The 26,027-nt window shown below is 45.5% G+C and overlaps 1 protein-coding gene across 2 annotated transcripts in view; it reads left to right on the top strand.

Annotated features, from left to right (window-relative positions):
- IGF2R (insulin like growth factor 2 receptor) overlaps positions 1-26,027 on the top strand; it is a 274,566-nt gene that overhangs the window by 210,456 nt on the left and 38,083 nt on the right. For both annotated transcript variants that reach the window (XR_005748735.1, XM_040350930.1), the window contains exons 36-39: positions 13,405-13,554; positions 13,648-13,809; positions 21,693-21,894; positions 22,109-22,255. Coding sequence is in view for 1 of the 2 variants with exons in the window: in XM_040350930.1 (XP_040206864.1) it covers positions 13,405-13,554; positions 13,648-13,809; positions 21,693-21,894; positions 22,109-22,255 (661 nt within the window). In the remaining variant the exon portion in view is untranslated. The remainder of the gene's footprint in view (positions 1-13,404; positions 13,555-13,647; positions 13,810-21,692; positions 21,895-22,108; positions 22,256-26,027) is intronic.

Genomic DNA, 26,027 nt, shown 5'->3' with positions numbered 1-26,027 from the left:
ACACAGAGCTCCCACCCCTCTTATGGGAAACATTTTGGGAGGCATACTGCTTGCTACAAAACTGAGGGACTCCTCCTATGGGAGGGGGTTATATAGGGAGGGGACTTCCTGTTTAAGATTGCCAGTGTCCATCACCTGAAGGTACTCCATATAACCCACATAGTAATGAATATGCCACTCTGTGTCCCGTGATGTACTCCAAGAAAAGGATTTTACAGGTAAGCTGTATTAAAAAATCCCCTTTTTTGGTGCCGAAAATGGAAAATACACTAGGCCGAAAACCGATACCGAAAATGACTGTTTTAAGAAAATAAAAATAAATGTTTATATATATTTTAAATAAAAATTTATTTTTTATATTTTAAATAGAACGTATACATTTTTATATCACACATTGCTAATAGTATTAGCAAAATGTCCATGCGGTGCACCTCAAGCAGACGTGGTGCAGGAGATGGTCAAAGACTTCAGATGTGGTACAGGAGATCAATGCAGCCTCACCAGTGTCCATTAAATGCAGCATACCAGTGCCCAACAGCCTACCAGTGCCCATCATGCAGCCTGCCTATGCCTCACCTGTGCACAGCAGCCTACCAGTGCCCATCATGCAGCCTGACTGTGCCTCACCAGTGCCCATCATGCAGCCTGACTGTGCCTCACCAGTGCCCATCATGCAGCCTGACTGTGCCTCACCAGTGCCCATCATGCAGCCTGACTGTGCCTCACCAGTGCCCATCATGCAGCCTGACTGTGCCTCACCAGTGCCCATCATGCAGCCTGCCCTAGTATGTCAGACAGGATCAGGACAGGGCAGTGTTAGCAAGGCAAAGCCAAGAACAGTGCTCCATCTATGGAGGAAAGCTGTCGGCACACAGCGTTAAGGAGCAGCTTGTCGTCATGATCAGCGGGAGGAGCATTATTAGTGTGCAGCTCAGCGGGGGGTTAAAAGTGCAGGACTTGTTGTTTGACATGCTGTTAGAAACAGTGAGTCTGCTTGGTGAAGCTTACAGTAACCGTAAGCTTCACCAAGCGGGCTCACTGCTTCGAACAGCATGTCAGACAACCAGTCCTGCACTTTTAACCCCCCCCCCCCCCCCCCGCTGCACTGCACACTGATAATGCTCCTCCCACTGATCATACCGACAAGCTGCTCCTTAACATGGTATGTTGACAGCTTTCCTCCATAGAGCACGGTTTTGCTTTCAGCTGCCTCATCGAGAAGAGGACTGCTGGGGTGGGACAGGCATGCTCCAGAATGACACCCCCGTACTGGGTGGCGTCAGGGCCCAGCCCCACCCCATTTTCGGCTCCATTATCGGCGTGTTTGTGCTGAAAACACAATTTTCAGCCGAAATTTAGGTGCATTCCTAAAAATAACTGCACCCAAGACTCTCCTCCCCATTTATATGGATGGAACCGCATCACAAGCCCCCTAGTAAGTGTTTTTGGTGCAGTTTGTCCTTTAAAAACAGCACCGCACAGTCTGCAAAAAACTCTTTTAGCACATAGACTTTTTACAGGCAGTTTTGAAGCAAACCAGTATGAAAGTTCCCTAAAACTTTTTACTTGTTTCTGTAAAATACTTTTTTGTATGTTGTGAAGTTAATTTTAGAAATGCGTATTTTTCAAATTACTTCTAACTACCAAGCTTTCTGTTTTAATAAACATTAAGACTTGCTTTTTTTTATTGTAGGCTCTTGGTAGCAGTTTCTCTTTCTCACACAAGTCTTTATAGTTAAAGTGATTGTAATGTCTGTTGTTTTAATAACAAAATAAAAAAAAACATGGTTACTAGTGGTGCAACGGATCATCATTGATTCGAACCGAAGATATTGATCCGAACCGAAGATATTGATCCGAACCGCACACACTTGATCCGCAGATTAAAAAAAAAAAAAAGTTGTGGTCATGGCCAACAGAGGAGCTTGAACGCCCCGCATCATTTAAATCCCATGTATGGGAGCATTTTGGCTTCCCTGTCAAATATAATGATGAAGGAAAGAGGTTAATGGATAAAACCGTGACGGTGTGTAGGCACATGAAAGCCATATGACAGTGAAAACACATCAAGCATTGCCACGCATGAAGCGACATCACCCTGGTGTTTCACTGACAGGAGTGACAACGAAAGCGAAAATGAATTCGGTGGTGCAAAATGAGGGCTTTAAACACATGCTGAAAGTGCTTGAGCCACGGTACGAATTTTTTTTTTTTTTTTTTGCTCATCCGAACCGTAAGTTTTTTGATTCGTTGCACCCCTAATGGTTACACTTACCTGCTCTGTGCAGTAGTTTTGCACAGGGCAGTCTAGATCCTCCTTTTCTCGGGTTCCTGTCTGAAGCTCCTGGCCCTTCCCTCATGTTCAGTGCCCTCAGCTTGCTATTGGGACACCCAATAACAATTCTGTTCCCCTTTAGCATGTTAAACCAGCACAGTGCTTGTGCTGTCTAATCTGTTGCTCTATGTGCTGTAAAAAAATCTGGTTAATCATGCATGTTCCTCTGTGTAATCATGTCTGCTGATTCATGATCACTGTGGTCAGGTTACGTGCCACCGTTATCCCACTGCTCTCCTCTCTCCCAGCTCCTGTGTGTGTGCTGCCCCGACAGCCCCCCCCCCTCCCTCCTGCCGCTATTAGTAGCTGGCAGTAAAGTTAAATAAATATTACTACCAGCCCCTTTGTTCTACTAATCCATCCTACACATTGTACAGGTTTGTATAAAATTGTGCCTGTAAATACCTTATTTTAGATAGTTTCAGGCCGGTCATGTGATCGCCGGCCATTTTCCTCCACCCAATCGAAGGGCTACGGCTGACATCAAAAGGGAGTCACCGGTCCAGGTGGATCTTTAGCAGACAATTGGAGGAACCTCCCAGGAGTTTAAGGTGCTGGCAATGCACTAGGCAGACATGGAAAACATGGAAATCGATGGACAGCCGCACTCCGGATAAACTTGAGAAAGTTGTCTTTATTGATAAAAGTAAGACATGTACATCCAAAGATACAGTCACATAAGGGGACAGCCGACGCGTTTCGCACACAGTGCTTAGTCAGCCATGACTAAGCACTAACTGTGTGCGAAACGCGTCGGCTGTCCCCTTATGTGACTGTATCTTTGGATGTACATGTCTTACTTTTATCAATAAAGACAACTTTCTCAAGTTTATCCGGAGTGCGGCAGTTCATCGATTTCCATGTACGGCTGACATCAGATGGGAATCTTGGCCCCTCGCTGTTGCCCTTTAGAATGGGGGAGGAGAGCAGCGGGAGGTCACGTGACTGGCCAGAAACAATCTGAAATAAGGTATTTATAGGCACAATTTTATACAAACATTTACATGAATTCAAAGGGCATGCAAACTCAATTCCCACATTAGGATGAGGTTGACCTTTTGAAGCAGAACTTGACTGCATCTGAGCACCACAAACCAAAAATCCTATTCAATGCATTTTTACTATTCAAAGCAAACTAACCTACCACCCAGGTCTCCATACTCACTTTAAAAAACACCCACTTCCCTAGCATTTCTAACCACAGCCATCTTGTGTAAGGGCAGATGATTCATGCGACATTTACATCTTGGAATCTGCCCTTGGCTCAGGCATTAAGGCAGGATGGTGTGCAAGCTGAGAAAGCTCCCCCTCCTCATGGTAAAAGAAAAACAAATGTCCATGAAGAAACGTGAGATGTATTACATCAGTTTGGACTGGGCCATAAACTAGGAGGCAACTAAAGAAATGTGGGAAAAAAAACGTTTAACCACTTAAGGACCTTAGGTGTTTTTCAGATTTGGTGTTTGCAAGACTAAAACAGTTTTTTTTGCTAGAAAATTACTTAAAACCCCCAAACATTATATATATATTTTTTTTCTAACACCCTAGAGAATAAAATGGCGGTCATTGCAATACTTTTTGTCACACCGTATTTGCGCAGCGGTCTTACAAGCGCACTTTTTTTGGAAAAAAATTACTTTTTTTAATTAAAAATAAGACAACAATAAGTTTGGCCCAATTTGTTTTATATATTGTGAAAGATAATGTTACGCCGAGTAAAATGATACCCAACATGTCACGCTTAAAAATTGCGCCCGCTTGTGGCATGGCGTCAAACTTTTACCCTTAAAAATCTCCATAGGCGACGTTTAAAAAATTCTATAGGTTGCATCTTTTGAGCTACAGAGTGGGTCTAGGGCTAGAATTATTGCACTCGCTCGAACGATCGCAGTGATACCTCACTTGTGTAGTTTGAACACCATTTTCATATGCGGGCGCTACTCACGTATGCGTTCGCTTCTGCGCGCGAGCTCGTCGGGACGCTTTAAAAATAATTTTTTTTATTTATTTTATTATTTTTTGCACTGAAAAAATAAAATAAAAAATGTAATCACTTTTATTCCTATTACAAGGAATGTAAACATCCCTTGTAATAGAAAAAAGCATGACAGGTCCTCTTAAATATGAGATCTGGGGTCAAAAAGACGAATCCGCCGCGGAGACCGCCGTAATCATTTACAGGACCGCTCATGCTAACAATGGATACCTCGGTTGTGGCAGCAGCTGCTGCCGTTGCCGAGATAGCCATCTTTAAAAAACTGACGTACATATACATGAGCAGGTCCTTAAAGCGGAGTTCCACCCTATTTTACAACATAACAGCATTTTATTTAACACTGTCCCCTTAAATGTATTTGGCATGTTTTTTTTGTTTTTTTTTTAAAGTCACAGATTTTTTTCCACTGTTTCTCCCGCCGTGGCGGAATGGCCTCGCCGCCGCATCCAGCGCTGCTATGCCTCCTGGGAGATGTGTGTCATCAATCCCAGGAGGCTGGGCTGAACAATCGCCGCAGTTGAAAACCGAGAGTGGGCGGGCTATGCCGCCCATAGAGGTGGTGTCCCCTTGTCACTCTCCAACTCCTCCCTGCTAGGTGCTAGCAGCCGTTCTCCCGGTGCTATTGTCTTGCTAGGTGCTAGTCCCCGTTCTCCCGCCTCCACCACCCGCCCGCCATCTGTCTCCAGTGCGGGGAGAGTACAGTTCATCAGGATGGCAGAGCGCATCTCAGTCTGTCTCCGTTGCGGGGAGAGTTACAGATCATCAGGAATCCTGATGATCTGTAACTCTCCCCGCACTGGAGACAGACAGGGATGGACTGGCCATAGGGACTACCGGGAGATTCCCGGTGCGCTGGTCCATCAATGGGCCAATTTTCAGTGACAGCCCCGAGTTTCTGCGCTCTGCTGACTGATGCTTATGAGAGTACTGTGTATAAGCGAGGTCTTGCTCTGCTCATCCCACACATCCACAGCCAGTCAGCAGGCAGTGTAACCCTCCAGCCCGCCACATTTGACTACCCGGGTGCTGGAGTGGGGCTGAATGGGGGCGCAAGGAAGGAGAAACACAATGCCAAGTAAGTGTATATACAATAATGCGCAAACCAAATAGTGTTGTGAATCAGGCTGCCAACATACCATATGGATGTAAGGTGATAAAAATGTGAAAAAATGTAGCGCCTAAAACAATGAGAAAAGAAGGGGACCCTAAAAAGGGGGGGTTTCTATGTGACCATTGACTTACAAGAAAAGTCTTGCACCCTTTAGTACACAGTGATGAAACGTATAGAGTGAAATCAACACAAAAATTATTATTTGAAGCTGTACCTCTAATAGGTACACCCCTGTGAAAAACGAGACACTATGTAAAAATAGTGTGGATCACGGACACAACTGTGCTCTAAACAGAGTCGGCAGTCTGGTGCAAAACTTGTATGGATGTCTAATGTACAAACCACCAATCATGTGTATATATAAGTGAAAATATATGATGTACAAAACACTCCAAAAGTTATGGTGTATATACACAAAAAAACTGAACGGAGTTACAGTGTGGAATCCAAAAAAAGCAGTTCTAAAAACAGTCCTCCAAGACAGATATTCCGCTAGCAATCAAGTGTGCCCCAATAAAGTGACATACACCCAATTCTGCAAAGAAACAAAGTCCTTGTGAGTAATATGGAGTCAATGCACATGTAAGTACTTCCATTGTTGGGTGGAGCAAATATCCTCAAATACAAATATCTTCAGTGCTGGACATATAGATAGATGAGTGGGTACTCTTACCACGCTTGTATAGACCGACTGTCTGGGTCCAGGAGTCCTCACTCGACTTGTCCAAACCAGAAATGGTCACAGATGTACTTGCTTGTCCAGAGGTATTGAAATAACAGGGATCAGCCTGTCAGTAGTTGCTCCAAAAACACCCCAATTCATATGTAAAAGAGGTGCTCCTCATAGTGTAAAACTATTATTTAATAGTAAAACATTCCAAATTCCAAAATTCACACACGTGACCGGAAATGTAATAAAATCATAAAAAGCTTGAAAAGCCACACTTGAATAAAAAATCAGCCAACTGAAAAAATCAATAAAAATAACAGCAACTGAAGAAATAGCAGCAAACTCCCACCTTGGATAGGTGTGAGGAGTGTTCCAAAAGTTTAGAATGCAGTGGGGATGCGATGGAACGGTCACCCTACCGGTTTCGTCGCTATAAGGACTTCAACTGGGGTATCTGACCTTCCTCCGCTACCCCCCTGCATTAAATACCTCAGATCCAGATCCGTGATTGCCCCCATCTGCTCCGCCATGCCCCAAACGGCGTGCGTTCCATTGCAATGAATATGGTTCCTCATTTGCGATCCAAAGGCCGGAAGTGTTAGGGCGGGGTTGGCGTTAATACGCGCGATGTGTTTGGGTGACTAAGTCACTCCCCCTCTCCTCCTTTGTGATAGGTAGGAGATGTAGCGGTTAGCCGGCCAATAGGCATCGTTCAATAGCCTTTCCGCAAAGCCGTGACGTCAGCGCGGCAACGATGCGTATCACGATGCGTTCCACAGGATGTCTCTCGGCAGCCACCAGCATAAATATGCAGGCGCTTCTGGACATTTGACAGGCTAGATCATGCATATGCTCAAAGGCGGCACCTATTCTACCGGGGTTGCAAGAAGATCACCCTAAGTCACCCTCACTCAAATGACATCTGTAATGGCCAATCATAGACATAGATATATGTGATTTTATATGGATAAGAGGAAAGGCAAATTCTCACGGAGGTGGATCCTATAAAAACCCATCAAAGATACCTAGCAAAGCGTCTACAAAAGAATACACAAATGTGTCCATAACATCGGAATCATAAAAATTAATTCATGAAAACACCAATAAAAAGCTATAAAAATATAAAATTATATAAAGAATTTTTTTTTTTTTTGGAAAATTGATTTATATGTATGGAATGTACCCATATGACTCCATTATACTCAATACCACAGTTAGGACTGATTAATGAACGCATTTACGTCCCATTCGACAGGAAGTCCGAATGGGGCGTAACTTTTGAGCGAGTAGATCCAAAAAACCTCTAACTTCGAAACCCCTCTGGTGCTTGGCTCACCCCTCCAGTGTGGAACGAATTTATCTATAATCAAGAAGGAGGTGCCTTCCAGTGATTTGTTGTGAACCTGTAAATAATGCCTGGGCACCGTATGTTTGTCACATCCTTTCTTGATTTTTGCAACATGTTCACCTACCCTTGTGGAAAAACTGCGAATAGTACGACCCATGTACTGTTTTCCACAAGGGCAGGTGATCAGATAAACTATGTGTGTGGAGGCACACGTAAAAAACTGCTTCATGGGATATTCTATCCTAGTAATACTGGACTGGAAAGAAATGGTTTTCCTTCTCCCATGTATATTATCAAGGCACACCTTGCACTTCCTGCATGGGTATTTGAGGATATTTGCTGCACCCAACACTGGAAGTACTTACATGTGCATTGACTCCATATTCCTCACAAGGACTTTGTTTCTTTGCAGAATTGGGTGTATGTCACTTTATTGGGGCACACTTGATTGCTAGCGGAATATCTGTCTTGGAGGACTGTTTTTAGAACTGCTTTTTTTGGATTCCACACTGTAACTCCCTTCAGTTTTTTTGTTTATATACACCATAACTTTTGGAGTGTTTTGTACATCATATATTTTCACTTATATATACACATGATTGGTGGTTTGTACATTAGACATCCATACAAGTTTTGCACCAGACTGCCGACTCTGTTTAGAGCACAGTTGTGTCCGTGATCCACACTATTTTTACATAGTGTCTCGTTTTTCACAGGGGTGTACCTATTGGAGGTACAGCTTCAAATAATAATTTTTGTGTTGATTTCACTCTATACGTTTCATCACTGTGTACTAAAGGGTGCAAGACTTTTCTTGTAAGTCAATCGCCCTTTTGGTCACATAGAAACCCCCCCTTTTTAGGGTCCCCTTGACCTATACAGAGCTGGTTTAAATGGAGTGGAGCAACCCTGCGATACTATATACTGTTACACTGGGTTCAGCCATGAACGCAGTCTCTGACCATCTCCTGTAGTATGTCCGCAGTCTCTGACCATCTCCTGTAGTATGTCCGCAGTCTCTGACCATCTCCTGTAGTATGTCCGCAGTCTCTGACCATCTCCTGTAGTATGTCCGCAGTCTCTGACCATCTCCTGTAGTATGTCCGCAGTCTCTGACCATCTCCTGTAGTATGTTCGCAGTCTCTGACCATCTCCTGTAGTATGTCCGCAGTCTCTGACCATCTCCTGTAGTATGTCCGCAGTCTCTGACCATCTCCTGTAGTATGTCCGCAGTCTCTGACCATCTCCTGTACCGTGTCTAGTTTATATACTGTGTTTGTGCGTGTTTGCAAAATTAAAGTGGGCCAGTCTGGATGAAGTCCAGGGCCAAATTGTTGTCCCAGTCCATCCCTGGAGACAGATGGCGGGCGGGTGGTGGAGGCGGGAGAACGTGGTCTAGCAGAATCAGGATGACAGAGTACATCTCGGTCTCTCTCCGGTGCGGGGAGAGTTACAGTTCATCCTTACAGGAATCCTGATGATCTGTAACTCTCCCCGCACCGGAGACAGACCGAGATGCGCTCTGTCATCCTGATTCTGCGTGAATAACCCGATGGTGGGCCGCTGAGAGAGCCAGGCCAAGTGACAGTCACAAAACAAGTTTTTGGAATGCAGGCGGCTGAAATAATAATAAAAAAAACAAGAGGAAGATCAGATATTCTAGAGGAAAATGTGTAGTCATTGTTATTTAATGATTGTTTCCTAAAAATAAGTAAATGGATAAATAAATATAAAAAGAAAGGCAGTGGTGGTAGTAGTGCTGGTGGCGGTAGTGGCAGTAGTAGTAGTGGTGGTGGTGATGGTGGTAGTGGTGGTAGTAGTGCTGGTGGCGGTGGTGGTAGTGGCAGTAGTAGTAGTAGTGGTAGTGGTGATGGTGGCGGTGGTAGTAGTAGTAGTAGTGGTGGTGGCAGTAGTGATGGTGGTGGTGGCTGTGGCAGTAGTAGTAGTGGTGTTTGTGGTAGTAGTAGTGGTGGTGATGGTGGCGGCTGTGGTAGTAGTAGTGGTGGTGGTGGCGGTGGTAGTAGTAGTAGTGGTGGTGGTGGCTGTGGTAGTAGTAGTAGTGGTGCGGTGTGCTGTGCCTGGGCCGATGCGGTGTGCTGGGGCCGATGTTTGGTGCTGTGCCGGGGGCGATGCGGGCTGCCGATGCGGTGTGTTGTGCCGGGGCCGATGCGGGGTGCTGTGCCGGGGACGATGCGGGGTGCTGTGCCGGGGCCGATGCGGGGTGCTGTGCCGGGGCCGATGCGGTGTGCTGTGCTGTGCCGGGGCCGATGCGGTGTGCTGTGCCGGGGCCGATGCGGGGTGCTGTGCCGGGGCCGATGCGGGGTGCTGTGCCGGGGCCGATGCGGGGTGCTGTGCCGGGGCCGATGCGGGGTGCTGTGCCGGGGCCGATGCGGGGTGCTGTGCCGGGGACGATGCAGGGCCGATGCGATGTGCTTGGGGCCGGGGCCGATGTGGGGGCCGATGCGGGGTGCCGATGCAGGGTGCTGGGGTCAATGCGGGGTGCTGGGGTCGATGCGGTGTGCTGTGCCGGGGCCGATGCGGTGTGCTGTGCCGGGGCCGATGCGGTGGGCAGGGTGCCGGGGCCGATGCGGTGGGCAGGGTGTGACGGGGCCGATGCGGTGGGCAGGGTGCCGGGGCCGATGCGGTGGGCAGGGTGCCGGGGCCGATGCGGTGGGCAGGGTGCCGGGGGCCGATGCGGTGGGCAGGGTGCCGGGGGCCGATGCAGGGGGCCGATGCGGTGGGCTGGGGCCGATGCGGTGCACCATGTTATGGTGGCAATGTGCTGTGCTGGGAGAAGAAGGAAGCAGGAGGAAGTCAGCACAGGGATGATGGGAACCCCTCATAATGGGCACAGCGGGTGTACAGACCCCGGAACTCAGTGCAGGGATGGTGGGAACCCCTCATGAAGGGTTCCCACCATCCCTGTTCTGTGCTGACTTCCTGTGGCTGTACTCCTGCTGTGCCCATTATGAGCGTACAAATCCGAAGTGAGTTTCGGGCACAAAATACGAAATAACGGCTAATGCGAAACGGAACTAAACAAAATGAATTTATTGACAGTGCACATGTCTGGTATATGTATACACACTACATATACCAGATATATAACAAGATAGATAGATAGATTATATATATATATATATATATATATATATATATATAATCTATCTTGTAATGTAGATATATCTGCACAGGAACAAATTATTTCGTATATTTACTGGTTCCTGGAAGGAGGAGGGGAGGAGAGGTTTGCATATATAAGGGGCGGCAACTTCCTCTGACACTCCCGTTGCTATTGAAACCTGATCTGAAACTATTACATTGCTTGTGCAGCACTGAGCATGTGCGAGATCTGCAAGGCTGAAATCCAGGAAGTCATACAGTCTGGCTTCATGATGCCCACACTTAAATGGCCCCAGTCAATTTCTATTTTATAAAGTGTCTAAATGCTGTAACAACCTAACAAAACGGACCATAGTTTACAGACTAACTTTACTAGAATACATTAAGCTTGTGTATTTATAGGGGTATTTATATTTAAAAAGTGAAATTGTGGCCGGAACTCCGCTTTAAGTGGTTAAAATGTATCTTCCTATCTATTTGCTAATGCCATCAGCCAATGATTAAAAATTGTTAATGTTAATTGAAATCGAAAAGTTAAATTTTATGTTAAGGAGAGAGAGAGATGTAACTGCTTGTGCAGAACTATTTCTGTTGCAGTCGATGACATCTGTTCTGAAAAATAGTTCAGCCCATGTTCATTTCCGCCAGTGGGCAGGGACAAGTACGGTAAGGGAACATGGAATTTCAGAAATTTTTAAATACAACACTATTGCTATCTAACACTGACAAGGGGAGATGGCACAACCTGTGGTGTTGGGATTCCCTTTCAATATACTAAAAGCAGAATGTGGATGGTTTGGCCATCAAGGAGGGGTCACCTGGTGCACAAGACTGGTTGAACAGAATTACAATGATAGTTTACCTATGTGTATTTACACTTTTGTATACAGATGTGTATCCCAAGTCTTGCTTAATAGTCTAAATTCTGCCTTTATGGTTTTCCAAAGTCCAATAGAAACTCAACTATGAAATATATACCTATAGAGCATGCTAAAGAACTTAAAAGGGAAATAGCGCTAGATAAATCCAAAAACGGCAGCTGGCAATATAGGTTGATACCAACACCTTAAATATTATACAATAGTGAAAAATGCCGGGCCCCACAGTTGGTGTTTAAAAAATATTCCGTAAATATATCAAACACATCACCATCAAGTGATAACAACAATTGTGTGGCCTTAAATGTAAGTCTTTGATAGCAATCAGATTGGCCCTTGTACCAATCACAAAAATCTTATACAAAGTCAATGTGATCTTCTAGCACCATGCAAATAATTATCCGACAAAACTGTGTCTTTCCCACCGATGAGCAAAAAGAATTCAAACTCACTAGAACCATATGCTACCCAATCTCAAACGGCAAACCATATTCACTGAAATGTATGAGAGGTTCTCATTAAAGGGGTTGTAAAATCAGAATTTTTTTATCTTCATGCATTCTATGCATGGAGATAAATAGCCTTCTGTGTGCAGCAGCTGCCCCAGCACCCCCTCATTTTTACCGGAGCCCCATCTCTGTCAAGCGATGTCCACGAGTGTATCGACCATCCAAGACTCTTCCTTCTAAATGGCTGAGACACAACAGCAGCGCCATTGGCTAATGCTGCTGTCAAAGTCAGGCAGCCAATCAGGAGAGAGGGGGCTGGGCTGAGCCGCAGCTACATGTCTGAATAGACATGGGGAGCTGTGACTTGGCCCGAGTGCCCCCATAAGAAGTTGTTTGCTGTGGGGGCATTCAACAGGAGGGAGGGGCAGAAGCACAGAAGAGGGACCCCAGAAGAGGAGGATTCGGCTGCCCTGTGCAAAACCACTACAACAGGTAATTATAACATATTTTTATTGAAAAAAATAATAAATAGACTTTGCGATCACTTTAAAGCGGTTGTAAACCTGCAAAAAAACATTTATTTTTTTTTTTTTCATCTGAAAAGTAAAAGCCATAATGAGTTAGTATGCACCGCATATTGGCTCATTATAAAATACTTAACTCAAAACGAGGTGTGTAGAACTTACCTGGTCCACGCCGAGCGAGATATCATCCTGACTCGGCGTGTCTTCCGGGTATCGCCGCTCCAGCGCTGTGATTGGCTGGAGCGGCGATGACGTCACTCCCGCGCATGCACGCGGGAGATTTAAATTCGGCAAGGTCCGGCGGCTGCCGGTCCTTTAGCCGAGAAACCCCGCTGCGCATGCGCCACTGCAGCGGCGCATTGCGGGGGGAATATCTCCTAAACTGTACAGGTTTAGGAGATATTCTTTATACCTACAGGTAAGCCTTGTTATAGGCTGTAGGTAAAACTTATAAAAACGAGTTTACAACCACTTTAAATCCCCTTTAAAGCTTTCCCAGCACATCCAGCTCCTCTACTTCTCAGCTAAGGGCAGCAGTAATGCCATGTTTCTGTATTAAAAGCTCAACCCCCACCCCCAAAGAAGGATAACCAACACATTTTTTATGTCCTCTTCACATCCCCAAATGTTGGCTGAGGGACTGTGCAGCTTCCCATAAATGTGCAGTGTGCATAGATGCACACAGTGCGATTCGGTCCATTATCACTGGATTTTATAGCTCTTGCTGCTCACTGTTTCCAGCACTGTAGTGAGATCAAGCTCGGGTAAGTATTTGGGGGGTAATGCATTAAGATGAAAAAACCTTCAGCCTGTACAACCAGGATGATGGGATCCCTTTTCTGCTCTATGCAGACAGCTGAAGTGTAAATACAGTCAATATTTTTCTGGAGCTGTGTAATTGGATTTGTGTAATTCACCTATAAAACATTAAAACATTTTTGGTTATAACCTACTTTCAATTTCTTTAAAGGATATTGGTCGCCCAAGTAGTCCTCCTCAGATTGATGCTGCAAATCAAACTGTCTCAGTTGAAATGAACAGCTCGACACCATGTGATACGGACAAACGGTTAAACTATTCTACCATTATCATCTTTCGTTGCAAAAAGGGAGTAGACCTGGTAAATATATTTATTTGTCACAGTTTACCATTTCAGGCTTTTATTGAACTTTTCATTGGCTAATACATACTTTATTTTATTCCTAATTAACAGGGAAGCCCAAAGTTTGTCCAAGAAGCTGACTGCAATTATGTGTTTGAGTGGGGCACCCCATTAGTGTGTCCTGATGAGGAAATATTGTCTGGATGTTCTCTGATGGACCAACAGCGTCATTACACATTTAACCTGTCTAGCCTATCTGGGCAAACCTACAAGGTAAGGCTTTGTATTTTATAGATGTTTATATCTAATTACTGCATGAAAACAGACCCAGTTGATTGGACAAAAATACACCTTTAATGGTTTTCAGATGTATGTGAATGCTTTTGTTATATATTTCCTCTGCATATTATTTGACACTGCAGTTGTTTTGGCTATTATATCTGACCCTTGGCTTCTATGACCAAAGCGATGTGATCATGCAGGGTTTCGAGTGTGCTATTTAAAGGAAGTAGTACTGGTACTGATGTTGATGAGGTTCACTATTCAACATCTTTAGCTGCTATTTTAAGTGAGTTATTTATCTGAAAAAACATGCAGCCACCAGAGGTGGAACTCCAAACCTTCATTTTTGTCTTGTCTCAGAGATGGAGTAGCCAGATGAGAACTAGGAAACTGCAAAGATGTTTTATTTTGTGTACTTGTTATGCAGCCAGCCAGGCTGTATAACAAAAAATGTGGCATACAGGGCATTTTGAGTCTACAATTAATCTTGTATGACCCAGATTTAAGGGGTTGTAAAGTTTTGTTTTTTATTTTCTAAATCGTTTCCTTTAAGCTAGTGCATTGTTGGTTCACTTAACTTTTCCTTCAATTTCCCTTCTAAATGTTTTTTTTCTTTGTCTGAATTTCTCACTTCCTGATTCTCCTCAGTAAGCTTGCCCCCATTATCTGAGCCGTTCTGGCTAGGGGTTTGTGAGCGTGCTCGCCCCCTCCTCTGGGACTACATCCCTGCTGGGAGACGCTGTGATCTGTGAGGTGGGACTTGGGAGGTTTGGACTCTTCCTGTGGGTGGGATTAAATGCTAATTAGTATGTATTCCATCCCACCCACCATCAGAGTTGTGAAGGAAGTTGCACATAGCAACATGGTACAGAGGTATGATCATACCTTCCAACTTTTTGAGATGGGAATGAGGGGCACCTATCGGCGAAAGTATGCAGGCATAAGACACGCCTCTTGAAACGCCCCCACAAAGGAGTATTGTACAAAAAATAAGAATGGTTAAACCCACCACTTTGTTTTGTTTTTTTTAACCACTACTATTCCTTTATAATGGCTTTTGGAAGTTACAAATGCAGCCATTTAGAGATCAGGTTTAGCGCTGGAAAACCCTTTTTCTTTATCGTTACATCACGGGACACAGAGCGGCATTCATTACTATATGGGTTATATGGAGTACCTTCAGGTGATGGACACTGGCAATCTCAAACAGGAAGTGCCCCTCCCTATATAACCCCCTCCCATAGGAGGAGTACCTCAGTTTTTACGCCAGTGTCTTAGGTGTTGGTCATGGTTTAGCTTGCCTCCGCATCCTTGGGATTAGGTGAGCTAACCGGTTCTGTCCAAAGGCCTCAGCGCTAAAGTGGTCAGTAACCGGACCCCAAACCCTTGGGGTATAGCCCATAATGCTTTTCTTTTTAGAGAGCTGGACCCTGGGCCCAGAACTTAGAAACCTTTGGGTGCCTAATGTTTCTGTTGCCAGAGTGCTATATGGGCCCAGGACAGTGGATCCTTCATAGGAACCCAGGGCCTGAAGGTCTAGACATCCCCACGGAGATGGGGGAAGATTGGGCCTCTTGCTTGGCAAAGTCCTGCGGCATGGAGCAGGTAAGTGAGGGGAAAACTTGCGGAACTTGGTTCTTAGCAGGTTTTTTCTGGGGGGTCACAGGGGACATGCCTAAAGTTATGCGCTGCATCTGGCAAACTAGTCACATATCTTAATGATAGGATGGCTCTATGTGTATTTTTTCCCCATAAGAAGTGACCTCCCTTGTAGTGTTGGAAAAGCATTTGAGTAGGGCCTGTGTAATATAAAGTGTATGTGTGTGTCAGAGAGCTATGCTTACCTGCAAGCCTCCAGGCGATGCTCCATCAGTCTTCCTCCTCAGAGCCTGCAAAGCAGGCAAAACGCTGACCTCCTCGTGGTTCCAGCTGGAGCAGAGAGGCTCCCTTCCCCCCAACCCCCCCCCCTATCGGCGCGCGCGCGCGCGTTCACATGTTATAGGCGCAATTCGCGCCGTTTAGCTGAGGGGGGAAGGGCGGGTCAGTGGTTTAAGGAAGGGGCGGCCCTTCCTTTTCGTTCCAAACAGCTCATTCGATACATTGGAACTGGGGAGGAAAGACCAGAGCGGCAGCACGGGGCGCCGAGGACACACAGTGGCCAAAAAGAAGATTGCAGTCTTCAGAAGACTGTTTTCAAGCCTAGAAATAGGCTGTTTCTTTCCATCTCATAGTTTTTCTTGCAATACTACTCAGGGGGACAGAATGATTTTTCTTTCCTGGATTTGAAAAAAAAAAAAAAAAAAGTCATCTAGGGGAGAGGAAGCATTTTTTTTTTTATCCCCCAAACAGGTGTTTGGGCAATTAACTTTTATAGTTCCAAGTACCAATAGGTAGCAGGTGTACCTCGGTATTGTACCATGGCATCCGGGTCAGAGGGTAAAAGAGGTGGGGATTCCCCCAGAGAGTCTGAGGTCTCGGACAAAGCTATGCCGCTGCTTTCCCCACAGGGAGCCTTGGGGCCATCGGGATCTGGGGCTGGAGCTGGCGCGGGTCAGTCCAACCCTAAGATGGTCACGGACGAGGTATTACTCACCTCTTTAAGAGAGATGGAGAAAAGAATGGGAAAAATAATAGCCACAGCTATGCGGGGCAGTAAACGGATTAGATCTCCGTCGCCCGAGCGTGGACCCTCAGAAGAGGAGGTCCTTTCCTCAGGGGAATTGGACGATCTCTTGGACAAGGACCAAGTAGGTTCAGGGATCGAAGATCCGGATACAGAGGAATCTGGAGCAGTCTCCCAAGGGGAGAGCTGGTGGATTCAAGCCTTAACGGACTTGGTCCATAATGCATTCAACTTGCCAGTACCAGATCTCCAGGTATCGACGGTTTCAGCTTTGGGCTCACTGAGGGCGCCTCAAAGCAATGCAGTGTTTCCGATCCACCCTCTATTAGAGGGAGTTTTGTTCCAAGATTGGAACAAGCCAGATAAAATCTTCTTACCACCTAAAAGATTCTCTGCCCTATATCCTATGGAAGATAAATTTTCCAAGAAATGGGCTACTCCTGCAGTGGACGCAGCCATCTCATGTGTTAACAAGTCGTTAACATGCCCTGTAGAAAACATACAGGTATTCAAGGATCCAGTTGATAAACGCTTGGAAGCAGTACTTAAGAACTCCTTCACTACTGCAGGGGCAGTAGTACAGCCAGCTGTGGCTGCGATTGGGGTTGCTCAAGCATTATCGGATCAAATTAAGCAGATGCTTAAACTTATTCCTGCCCAGCAGGCAGAAGAATTTTCGGATGTCCCTAGGGCCATATGTTTTACAGTAGACGCAATTAAGGATTCTATCCAGCAAGCGTCACGTTTATCGTTATCCCTTATCCATATGAGAAGACTCTTATGGTTAAAGAGCTGGGAGGCCGAGCCCCCATGCAAGAAGCTCCTGGTAGGGTTTCCCTTCTATGGAGGACGACTCTTCGGAGAAGACCTAGATAAATACATTCAGACCATTTCAAACGGCAAAAGTACTCTCTTGCCAACTAAGAAGAAGTTTCAGGGGCCTGCGTTTAAACGACAGTACTCCCCTGGGCAGGGGCCCTCTAATGCCAAACAGTATCGACGGCCTCCTGCGAAAGCAAACTTCGGCTTCAACAGCAAGTCTCAAGGACAGGCTGCTAGAGGCAGAAAGCAGTGGTTTCGCAAACCAGCAAAACCAGCCCCCAAGCCAACCTTATGAAGGGGCGCCCCCACCCACGAAGGTGGGGGGAAGGCTGCGACTCTTTTCAGAGGTTTGGGAAGCCAGCATTCCCGACGAGTGGGTACGGTCTTCCGTGGCCACGGGCTACAAATTAGATTTCCTAAAGTTTCCTCCTCCTCATTTCCAGGAGTCGAGGATTCCAAACGATCCGGAGAAAGGAGCCGCATTAATGTCGGCATTAAATCATCTACTTTCCCAGGAAGTAATAGTAGAGGTACCAGTCCTGGAACAGGGGCTAGGTTTCTACTCCAACCTATTCATCATCCCGAAGTCCAATGGAGATGTCAAGCAAATTTTGGACCTAAAGATGGTAAATGCATACCTAAAGATCCGCTCATTTCGGATGGAATCCGTGCGGTCAGCAGCTGCCACACTCCAAAAGGACGACTTCATGGCGTCCATAGACATAAAGGATGCCTACCTTCATGTTCCAATTTATCAGCCACATCAAAAATATCTACGCTTCATGGTGGCTTCGCGTCACTTCCAATTCGTGGCGCTTCCCTTCAGGTTGGCTACGGCCCCCCGGGTGTTCACGAAGGTCCTAGTTCCAATCCTAGCCAAACTAAGGATCCAAGGGGTCACGATCCTAGCATACCTGGACGACCTCCTAGTCATAGATCACTCGTCTCCCGGCTTGGAGCGAGCAGTGGCCCTCACGGTCCAATACCTCGAGAAGTTCGGCTGGGTCCTAAATCGAGAAAAGTCAGCTTTCCTGCCCACAAGGCAGTTGGAATATCTCGGCATGAGATTAGACACAGAACAACAAAGAGTGTTTCTACCTCTGAGGAAGGTCAAAGCCATCAAGGAATTAATCCTACTGGTTCTAAGCAAAAAGGAACCGACTATTCGCCTATGTATGAGGTTACTAGGCAAGATGGTGGCCACATTCGAGGCGGTACCATACGCCCAGAGTCACACTCGCATCCTGCAGGCAGCCATCCTGTCAGCATGGAGCAGAAGGCCACAGGCCTTGGATATCCCGTTGCCGCTCTCATCAAGAGTCCGACAAAGTCTGTGTTGGTGGTTAGACCCTCAGAACCTACTGAAGGGGAGATCTTTCAGCCCAGTGGCTTGGAAGATAGTGACCACAGACGCCAGCCTGACAGGCTGGGGAGCAATTTTGGATGGTTGCACTCGCCAAGGTACTTGGGCAAAGCTAGAGGAGCAGTTGCCCATCAACATCTTGGAGCTCAGAGCTGCTCGACTAGTCCTCAGGGCTTGGACGTCAAAATTGCAGGGGTTCCCGGTGAGAATTCAATCAGACAATGCCACGGCCGTGGCATACATAAATCACCAAGGGGGAACCAGGAGTCAAGCCGCTCAGAGAGGTGAGCTTGATTCTCCTATAGGCAGAGGCTCATGTGCCCTGCATATCGGCAATATTCATTCCCGGAGTGGACAACTTTCAGGTGGACTTCTTAAGCCGCCAGACTCTATGGCCGGGGGAATGGTCTCTGCATCCACAAATCTTTCAAGCACTCTGCCAAAGATGGGGAGTGCCGGACGTGGATGTCATGGCATCGAGACTCAACAAGAAGCTAGACAGGTTCATGTCCCGCTCAAGGGATCCGATGGCCTGCGGAACCGATGCGCTGGTTTGCCCTTGGCATCAGTTCAAACTTCTTTATGCGTTTCCCCCGCTTCAGTTACTACCCCGCCTGCTGCGCAGGATCAGGGTGGAGCACATACCAGTCATCCTGGTAGCTCCAGCATGGCCCAGAAGGGCATGGTACTCACTAATCTTAAGGATGGTAGTGGGAGACCCTTGGACTCTTCCTCTACGGCCAGACCTGCTATCGCAAGGTCCGATCCTCCACCCTGCCTTACGGCATCTAAATTTGACGGCCTGGAAGCTGAATCCCTGATTCTCAGGGGTAGAGGTCTGTCTCAGAAAGTAATCTCTACCCTAATCAGAGCCAGGAAACCGGTCTCTAGGGTGATTTATCACAGGGTCTGGAAGGCCTATGTAGGCTGGTGTGAGTCCAAGCTATGGCTTCCTCGCAAATTCACCATTGATAGAGTTTTAAGTTTTCTCCAGCTAGGAGTGGATAAAGGATTGGCATTAAGCACAGTCAAAGAACAGATTTCTGTGGTTCTGTGGTTTCAGCGGCCGCTGGCCACCCACTCGCTGGTTAAGACCTTCCTTCAAGGGGTCTTACGTATTAAACCTCCAGTTAAATCCCCGCTTTGCCCGTGGGATTTAAACCTTGTTCTGTCAAGTTTACAGAAACAACCGTTTGAGCCGTTGGCTGAAATTCCTTTGGTTTTACTGACAAGGAAGTTAGTATTTTTGGTCGCCATAGTTTCCGCAAGAAGAGTATCGGAACTGGCGGCCTTATCCTGTAAGGAACCATATCTTATTTTTCATAAGGACAGGGTCGTTCTCCGCCCTCATCCTTCCTTCCTACCGAAGGTTATATCCAGTTTTCATTTGAACCAGGATTTGGTATTACCATCCTTCTTCCCTAAACCTACTTCCAGAAAGGAAGGGTTGCTGCATACCTTGGATATCGTCAGGGCCATGAAGGCCTATCTTAAAGCTACAAAGAGGATCCGGAAAACAGATGTGCTGTTCATATTACCGGATGGGCCCAAGAAGGGGCAGGCAGCTGCAAAGTCCACCATTTCTAGGTGGATTAAGCAATTAATCACTCAGGCCTACGGCTTGAAAGGGTTGCCTCCTCCAGTATCATTAAAGGCTCATTCTACTAGGGCCATGGGCGCCTCCTGGGCAGCACACCACCAGATCTCTATGGCTCAAGTTTGCAAGGCGGCAACCTGGTCTTCTGTCCACACGTTTACAAAATTCTACCAGTTGGACGTAAGAAGGAATTCTGATACAGCCTTTGGGCAGGCAGTGCTGCAGGCTGCAGTTTGAGACCCTCGGATTCCGGGGGCTCCTCTTTTTTGAGTTAAATTTAAAATTTAAGATTATTTTTCTCAACTAAGTTGGATTTATTATGATTTGAGTATTTCTCTAAATTAAATCCTTTTGTCTTGGAGATGTTCTCCCTCCCCTCATTGTAAGCATTGCTTTGGGACATCCCATATAGTAATGAATGCCGCTCTGTGTCCCGTGATGTAACGATAAAGAAAAAGAGATTTTTAATACAGCTTACCTGTAAAATCTTTTTCTTGGAGTACATCACGGGACACAGAGCTCCCACCCCTCTTTTGAGGACCATTTTGGGAGGCATACTGCTTGCTACAAAACTGAGGTACTCCTCCTATGGGAGGGGGTTATATAGGGAGGGGCACTTCCTGTTTGAGATTGCCAGTGTCCATCACCTGAAGGTACTCCATATAACCCATATAGTAATGAATGCCGCTCTGTGTCCCGTGATGTACTCCAAGAAAAAGATTTTACAGGTAAGCTGTATTAAAAATCTCTTTTTGATAGATAGATAAAAAGTGCATTTTATATACATCTATATAGATCCGACCAAAATGAGGGACAAATGAGGAGGAATGAGGGACATTGCTCCAAATCAGGGACAGTTGGGAGCTCTGGTATGATCTATGCTGGGGACTGATCATTCTATTCAGTTTTAGTGAAAAGAAAGTTGGAATTCAGCTTTAACCTGAACCTGTGCCATAGGCCAAGCAGGGCAAAGTGACAAGTTTACTGTAATCTCCTCCTTTTTTAACTGTACATTCCTTTTCTTTGCTTCCCAGTGCTTGGCAAATTAAGAAAGCTTAATGTATGCCCCAAATCTCCTCAGTGGGATCTTACACATGTCCGAAGACTCCCAAATCTATGCGACAACAATGGCCCATTCACCAAGCACCCATGCTGTCACATGGCGTCAAAAGCTCCTCTATTCCTTAAAGTGGAAAGTCAATCTGCCAATTAACATTGCAACTCTTTACAGTCGGTACCATTTTTGGGCGTTTATTTTCTTGGGCGCTTTTTCTGCAGTTGTACTTACACAGCTACAATGACTCAACCATTAACACAGGTCTTGGACAGTATATTGTCCCCTAGTATGGTTATTTGAATACTGGGGGGCTCTTCATACAGCATTGCTGTTGTACAACAACCAGTGTAACTGTACTACATACCTTCTCCAGTGCTGTACATGAATAAAATGAACTTGCTTTTTCTTTCAGACATCAGGGTTAAACCCCTACTACATTGGAGTATGTTCAGCAGCAGAAAATTTACCATTTGTTAAATGTGATGGCGCTGTGTGCCTTCAATCAGGAAACGCTGTCTTTTCCTACGGCAATACAAAAGCAATGAAAATGGAGTATCACCATTTAGAAGATATGTTGGTTCTTAAGTATGTTGGAGGAGATCCTTGCCCACCAGGTAAAAGCACTTATAATTCACACATATGTAGTAATGCTTGGAGCTCTACACACACATATGTGTATAGCTCCACCCAGGTGATTTGGTAAGGAATTTGTACAAATACATTGTTGCTGCCTTTAATAAAGTCTGAACATTTGTTATCTATGGTTATTTCCACTGTAATTGTTGTCATTTATACTTTTTCATCTTTTTTTTTTTTTTTTTAACATAGTGACTGAAAGTGGTGATGTCTGTGTCCTACCATTTACATATAAAGGAAAAACATATAGCACATGTATTTCTGAAGATAAACTTCGGCTATGGTGTCCAACCTCCTCAGATTTCGAGAAAAGTGGCAAATGGGATTATTGTTTAACAGGTATGCCTTATATTAATTGAGAATTTTTTCTCAGCTTAAGGTTAATTGTTTCAGCTTAAGGTTATGGGCAGTTTGATATAATAGTAAAGAAATTTGTAGTCCTAACTGGGTTCTTTATGGAAGAGCAGGTAAACCCGGGGGTGAAAAAAAGCTATATAAGCAGTTACAACCAAAGAAGACCAAAAAGTGGTAGGCACCATAAAAAGACACCATAATAAAAAAAAAAAAAATTAATTAAAAATTCCATAAAACACTTATAAAACTTGTAGCTGAATAGAAAATTGGACCATAATGTCACAAGAACCACCTATCAAGACACGTCACAAGATGTTTTTACGTACCTTTCAACCAAGCTTTGAACTATTTTGTTACATGTGGTACCAACGCATTTCAATTTCAAGAGAATTTTAATGAAGACGTAAGATCGGTGTTAGGTCGGCAATATAAGTGCATATATCAAAAAAACATTTCCAAACATGCTGCACAGCACACGCTTAACATTAAATGATAATCAAGGACTTATGTTGCCCATTGACAAGATATAGAAGATCATCGGCCCAGAATAAAAATAGTGTGTTCCTAAATTGCCGTTGACCCCCTCGGTCAACAAACAGCGGGAGTACAGGGAGCGCCAGGAATTCCTCCATTACATACAAATGTATGTGTGTATATTAAGTACTATGAAAATAACCAGATTACACAGACAGATATTGATATAACCCAATGTCCCAAAAATGTATACTCATAATGAAAGTCTTGCCCCCCAAAAAAAGTATATGGAGGAGGGAGAAGAGCTGTGATTAACCCAGACACGTGATGGGATTCCTGTGATCCATAAAATGAGTCCTGATATTAACTGCTTGAGGACCAGCCGCTGCAGTTATACGATCGCTCCTGAGATAGAAAGAACGGGGATCTGTCAATGTAGATAGACAGATCTCTGTTATGTCAGCGGTGAGGAGACTGATCAGTTGCTCCTAATGCTTAGGTACAATGGTCGGTCTCCTCCCCCCAGGGAGCCCCATCCACCCACAGTTAGAAACACTCCCTAGGTATGACCCCTTGATCGCCCCCTAGTGTTTTACTCCGTCTTTGCCAATGACATTTATTCAGTAATTAGTGGCTATTTTTAGTACTGAATGCCAATGGTCCCAAAAAAAAGTCTACGATCTGTCTGTCTAGTAAAAAAATTATAAAAATGCCATAAATATATTCCCTATTTTGTAGATGCTATAACATTTGCGCAAACCAATAATTATACACTTATTGCGATTTCGTTTTTTTCTTTATCGTACACCACGGGACACGAGAGGCCAAGTCTTTACATAATGGGTTATATGCTCACCAGAGGTGATTGGACACTGGCACAACCAATCAGTCAGTTCCCTTCCATATAGCCCCTCCCATCCGGGAAGTACCTCAGTTTTTTCGCCAGTGTCTAAGGTGTAGGACGCGTGGAGAAGTGCTAAGGAAGCTCTGCTAAATGGACCCTGCTGTGCTAAGGAGCTATGCCTTTTTCGGATCCATCCAAGAGGCTATGAAGCTATGCCAAAACTGGAATGGATCGGGGACTCCTGCAAAGAGGCGTCGCCTGTAATGTCTCTCTTTTCGGAGGACTGGGCTCTGGTGTCCGGCACTTTTTGTATTAAGACTTAAAGTCCTGGTCAGAGTCTTTTACAAGGCCCAGGGGGAAGTCTGCTTTAAATGGTAAACTCGTATCTCTGAACGTTTGCACACAAAGGGGTGAAGTTTGGAACTGTCTGAAAATATTTTAGCAGAAAAACTTGCGGCGGGGACTAAGGTAAGAGGAAAAGGAGCCCAAGGATTTATCTGAAGGACCTTTCCAAAAATTTGAAGGGTGTCTTCTCAAAGTTGGCCACTAGAGGGAGTAAAGAGCTGAGTTTGTCTCACCTCATTCAGAAAAGTGTCAGATCCGTTGGACAGCAAACTTCCTCAGCTGCAGAGCTCTGCTGAACATGGCCACCGCTGCTCTCCTCACAAGACACCGGTAAGAGGCCACAGAAGGCAGGGGGAAGCTGGATTAGGCTCCCAGGCAGTGGAGGAGGGGAGGAGAGCGGAGAAATGTGCATGGGCGCACACACACCGTTTTTAAATGAATGTCGCTTTTTCAAGAGCCACAGATCCACCTAGGAGGCCAGCAGCAGTAGATCTTCCCACGGGACACGGCAGCTTTGGGGGCACGTAAGCTCTAGGTGGCTGGTAGGGCACTACCAAATGAGAGACACCCACTCTTTGCATTTAGTCTGTGTGTGTTAAGTTGCATGTTTAGATGTTAAACTCAGCACAGCAATACATGCATTTTGGTACCTCGGGTTCTTGCTTGGTAATATGTCTTCCACTAAAAAGGGATCAGGGGCTAAGGGCAAGAAAACAACGCCGCCTGAGACAGGAGGCTCTGGCCGCACCTGATCGGTACCTTCCTCCCCTGTAAACATTGATTTTCCAGTACAGGAGGAGTCCTTGCCACATTCAGGAGTTTCTCCTGTGGCACCTGGGCCTGCATATGTCACTGAAGACACTTTTTTGCAGCCGTGGGAAAACTAGAAGGACAGATCGCTAAATTAATTGCTCAGTCCTCTAAGACGGACAGAAAGCAAAGCAGATCTCCTTAAGTGATTATTGATCCCCCTTTCAGAAAGATCTGAAGAGGAGAAAGGATGAGGATGGAATTTCACCTGCAGAGGAGTCAGATGGATCAGGCATTTCAGAGCACCCCTTTTCTACATCTCAGATGCTAAAATCACAGGTACAATACTATGCTGAAGTAGTGCGTACTACATTCAAGTTACCTTCTTCGGGGGTTAACTTAATCACCTGTCTCCTCCCTGGGTTCATTAAAGACTAACAAGGTTCAAAGGCTAACAAGCAAAACCCCAAAGCCTCTGCATGAAGAGGCGCCCCCGCTCGGCCGAGTGGGGGGACGACTGTCAGTTTTCAGCGGCATGGCGGACAGAAATCCAGGACAGATTGGTAGTATCCACAGGGTACAAGCTGGAATTTCAAGAGATCCCATCGTCTCAGTTCCGAAGCTCAAGGCTTTCCAAGGATCCTTTAAAAATAGCATCCTTCAAGGGATTGGATCAACTAATATCCCAAGGGGTGATTACAGAGGTACCCCTAAAAAAGCGAGGTTCAGGTTTTTACTCAAACCTCTTTGTGATCCCAAAACCGAATGAAGACGTCCGACCCATTCTGGCTCTAAGATCGTTAAATCAGTTTCTGAATATTTGCCATTTCCGAATGGAAACTATTCGATCAGTAGCCGCCACCCTACAGGGTGGGGAGTTCATGGCATTCATAGATATCAAGGACGCCCATTTACATGTGCCTATCCATCCCCCTCACCAAAGATTTTTAAGGTTTGATGGAGAAAATCGCCATTTTCAGTTTGTGGCTCTACCCTTTGGGGTAGCCACAGCACCCCTGGGTATTCACAAAGGTACTAGCTCCTTTGTTCTCAGAGCACAAGGCATAAAGATAACAGCCTATCTAGACGATCTGCTTGTAATAGATCAGTCCATTGCAGGACTAGACCATGCAGTGCTCACCACTATAAGACACCTGGAGCACCTCGGATGGATTGTAAATTTACAAAAGTCCTCTCTACAAGCCCAAAGAAGGGTAGAGTAACTGGGCATGAGCATAGATACAGCCCAAAGCTGTGTATTCTTACCAGAATCAAAGATCAAGTCACTAAAGGACCTGATCCACATAGTCAAGGCAAAGAAGAGATTTTGCGACTGTTGGGCGA

Source organism: Rana temporaria, chromosome 4 (assembly GCF_905171775.1).
Source record: "Rana temporaria chromosome 4, aRanTem1.1, whole genome shotgun sequence".
Lineage (NCBI taxonomy): Eukaryota > Metazoa > Chordata > Amphibia > Anura > Ranidae > Rana > Rana temporaria.
The sequence above is the reverse complement of the archived record's forward strand: the minus strand, read 5'-3'. Positions and strand labels throughout refer to the sequence as shown.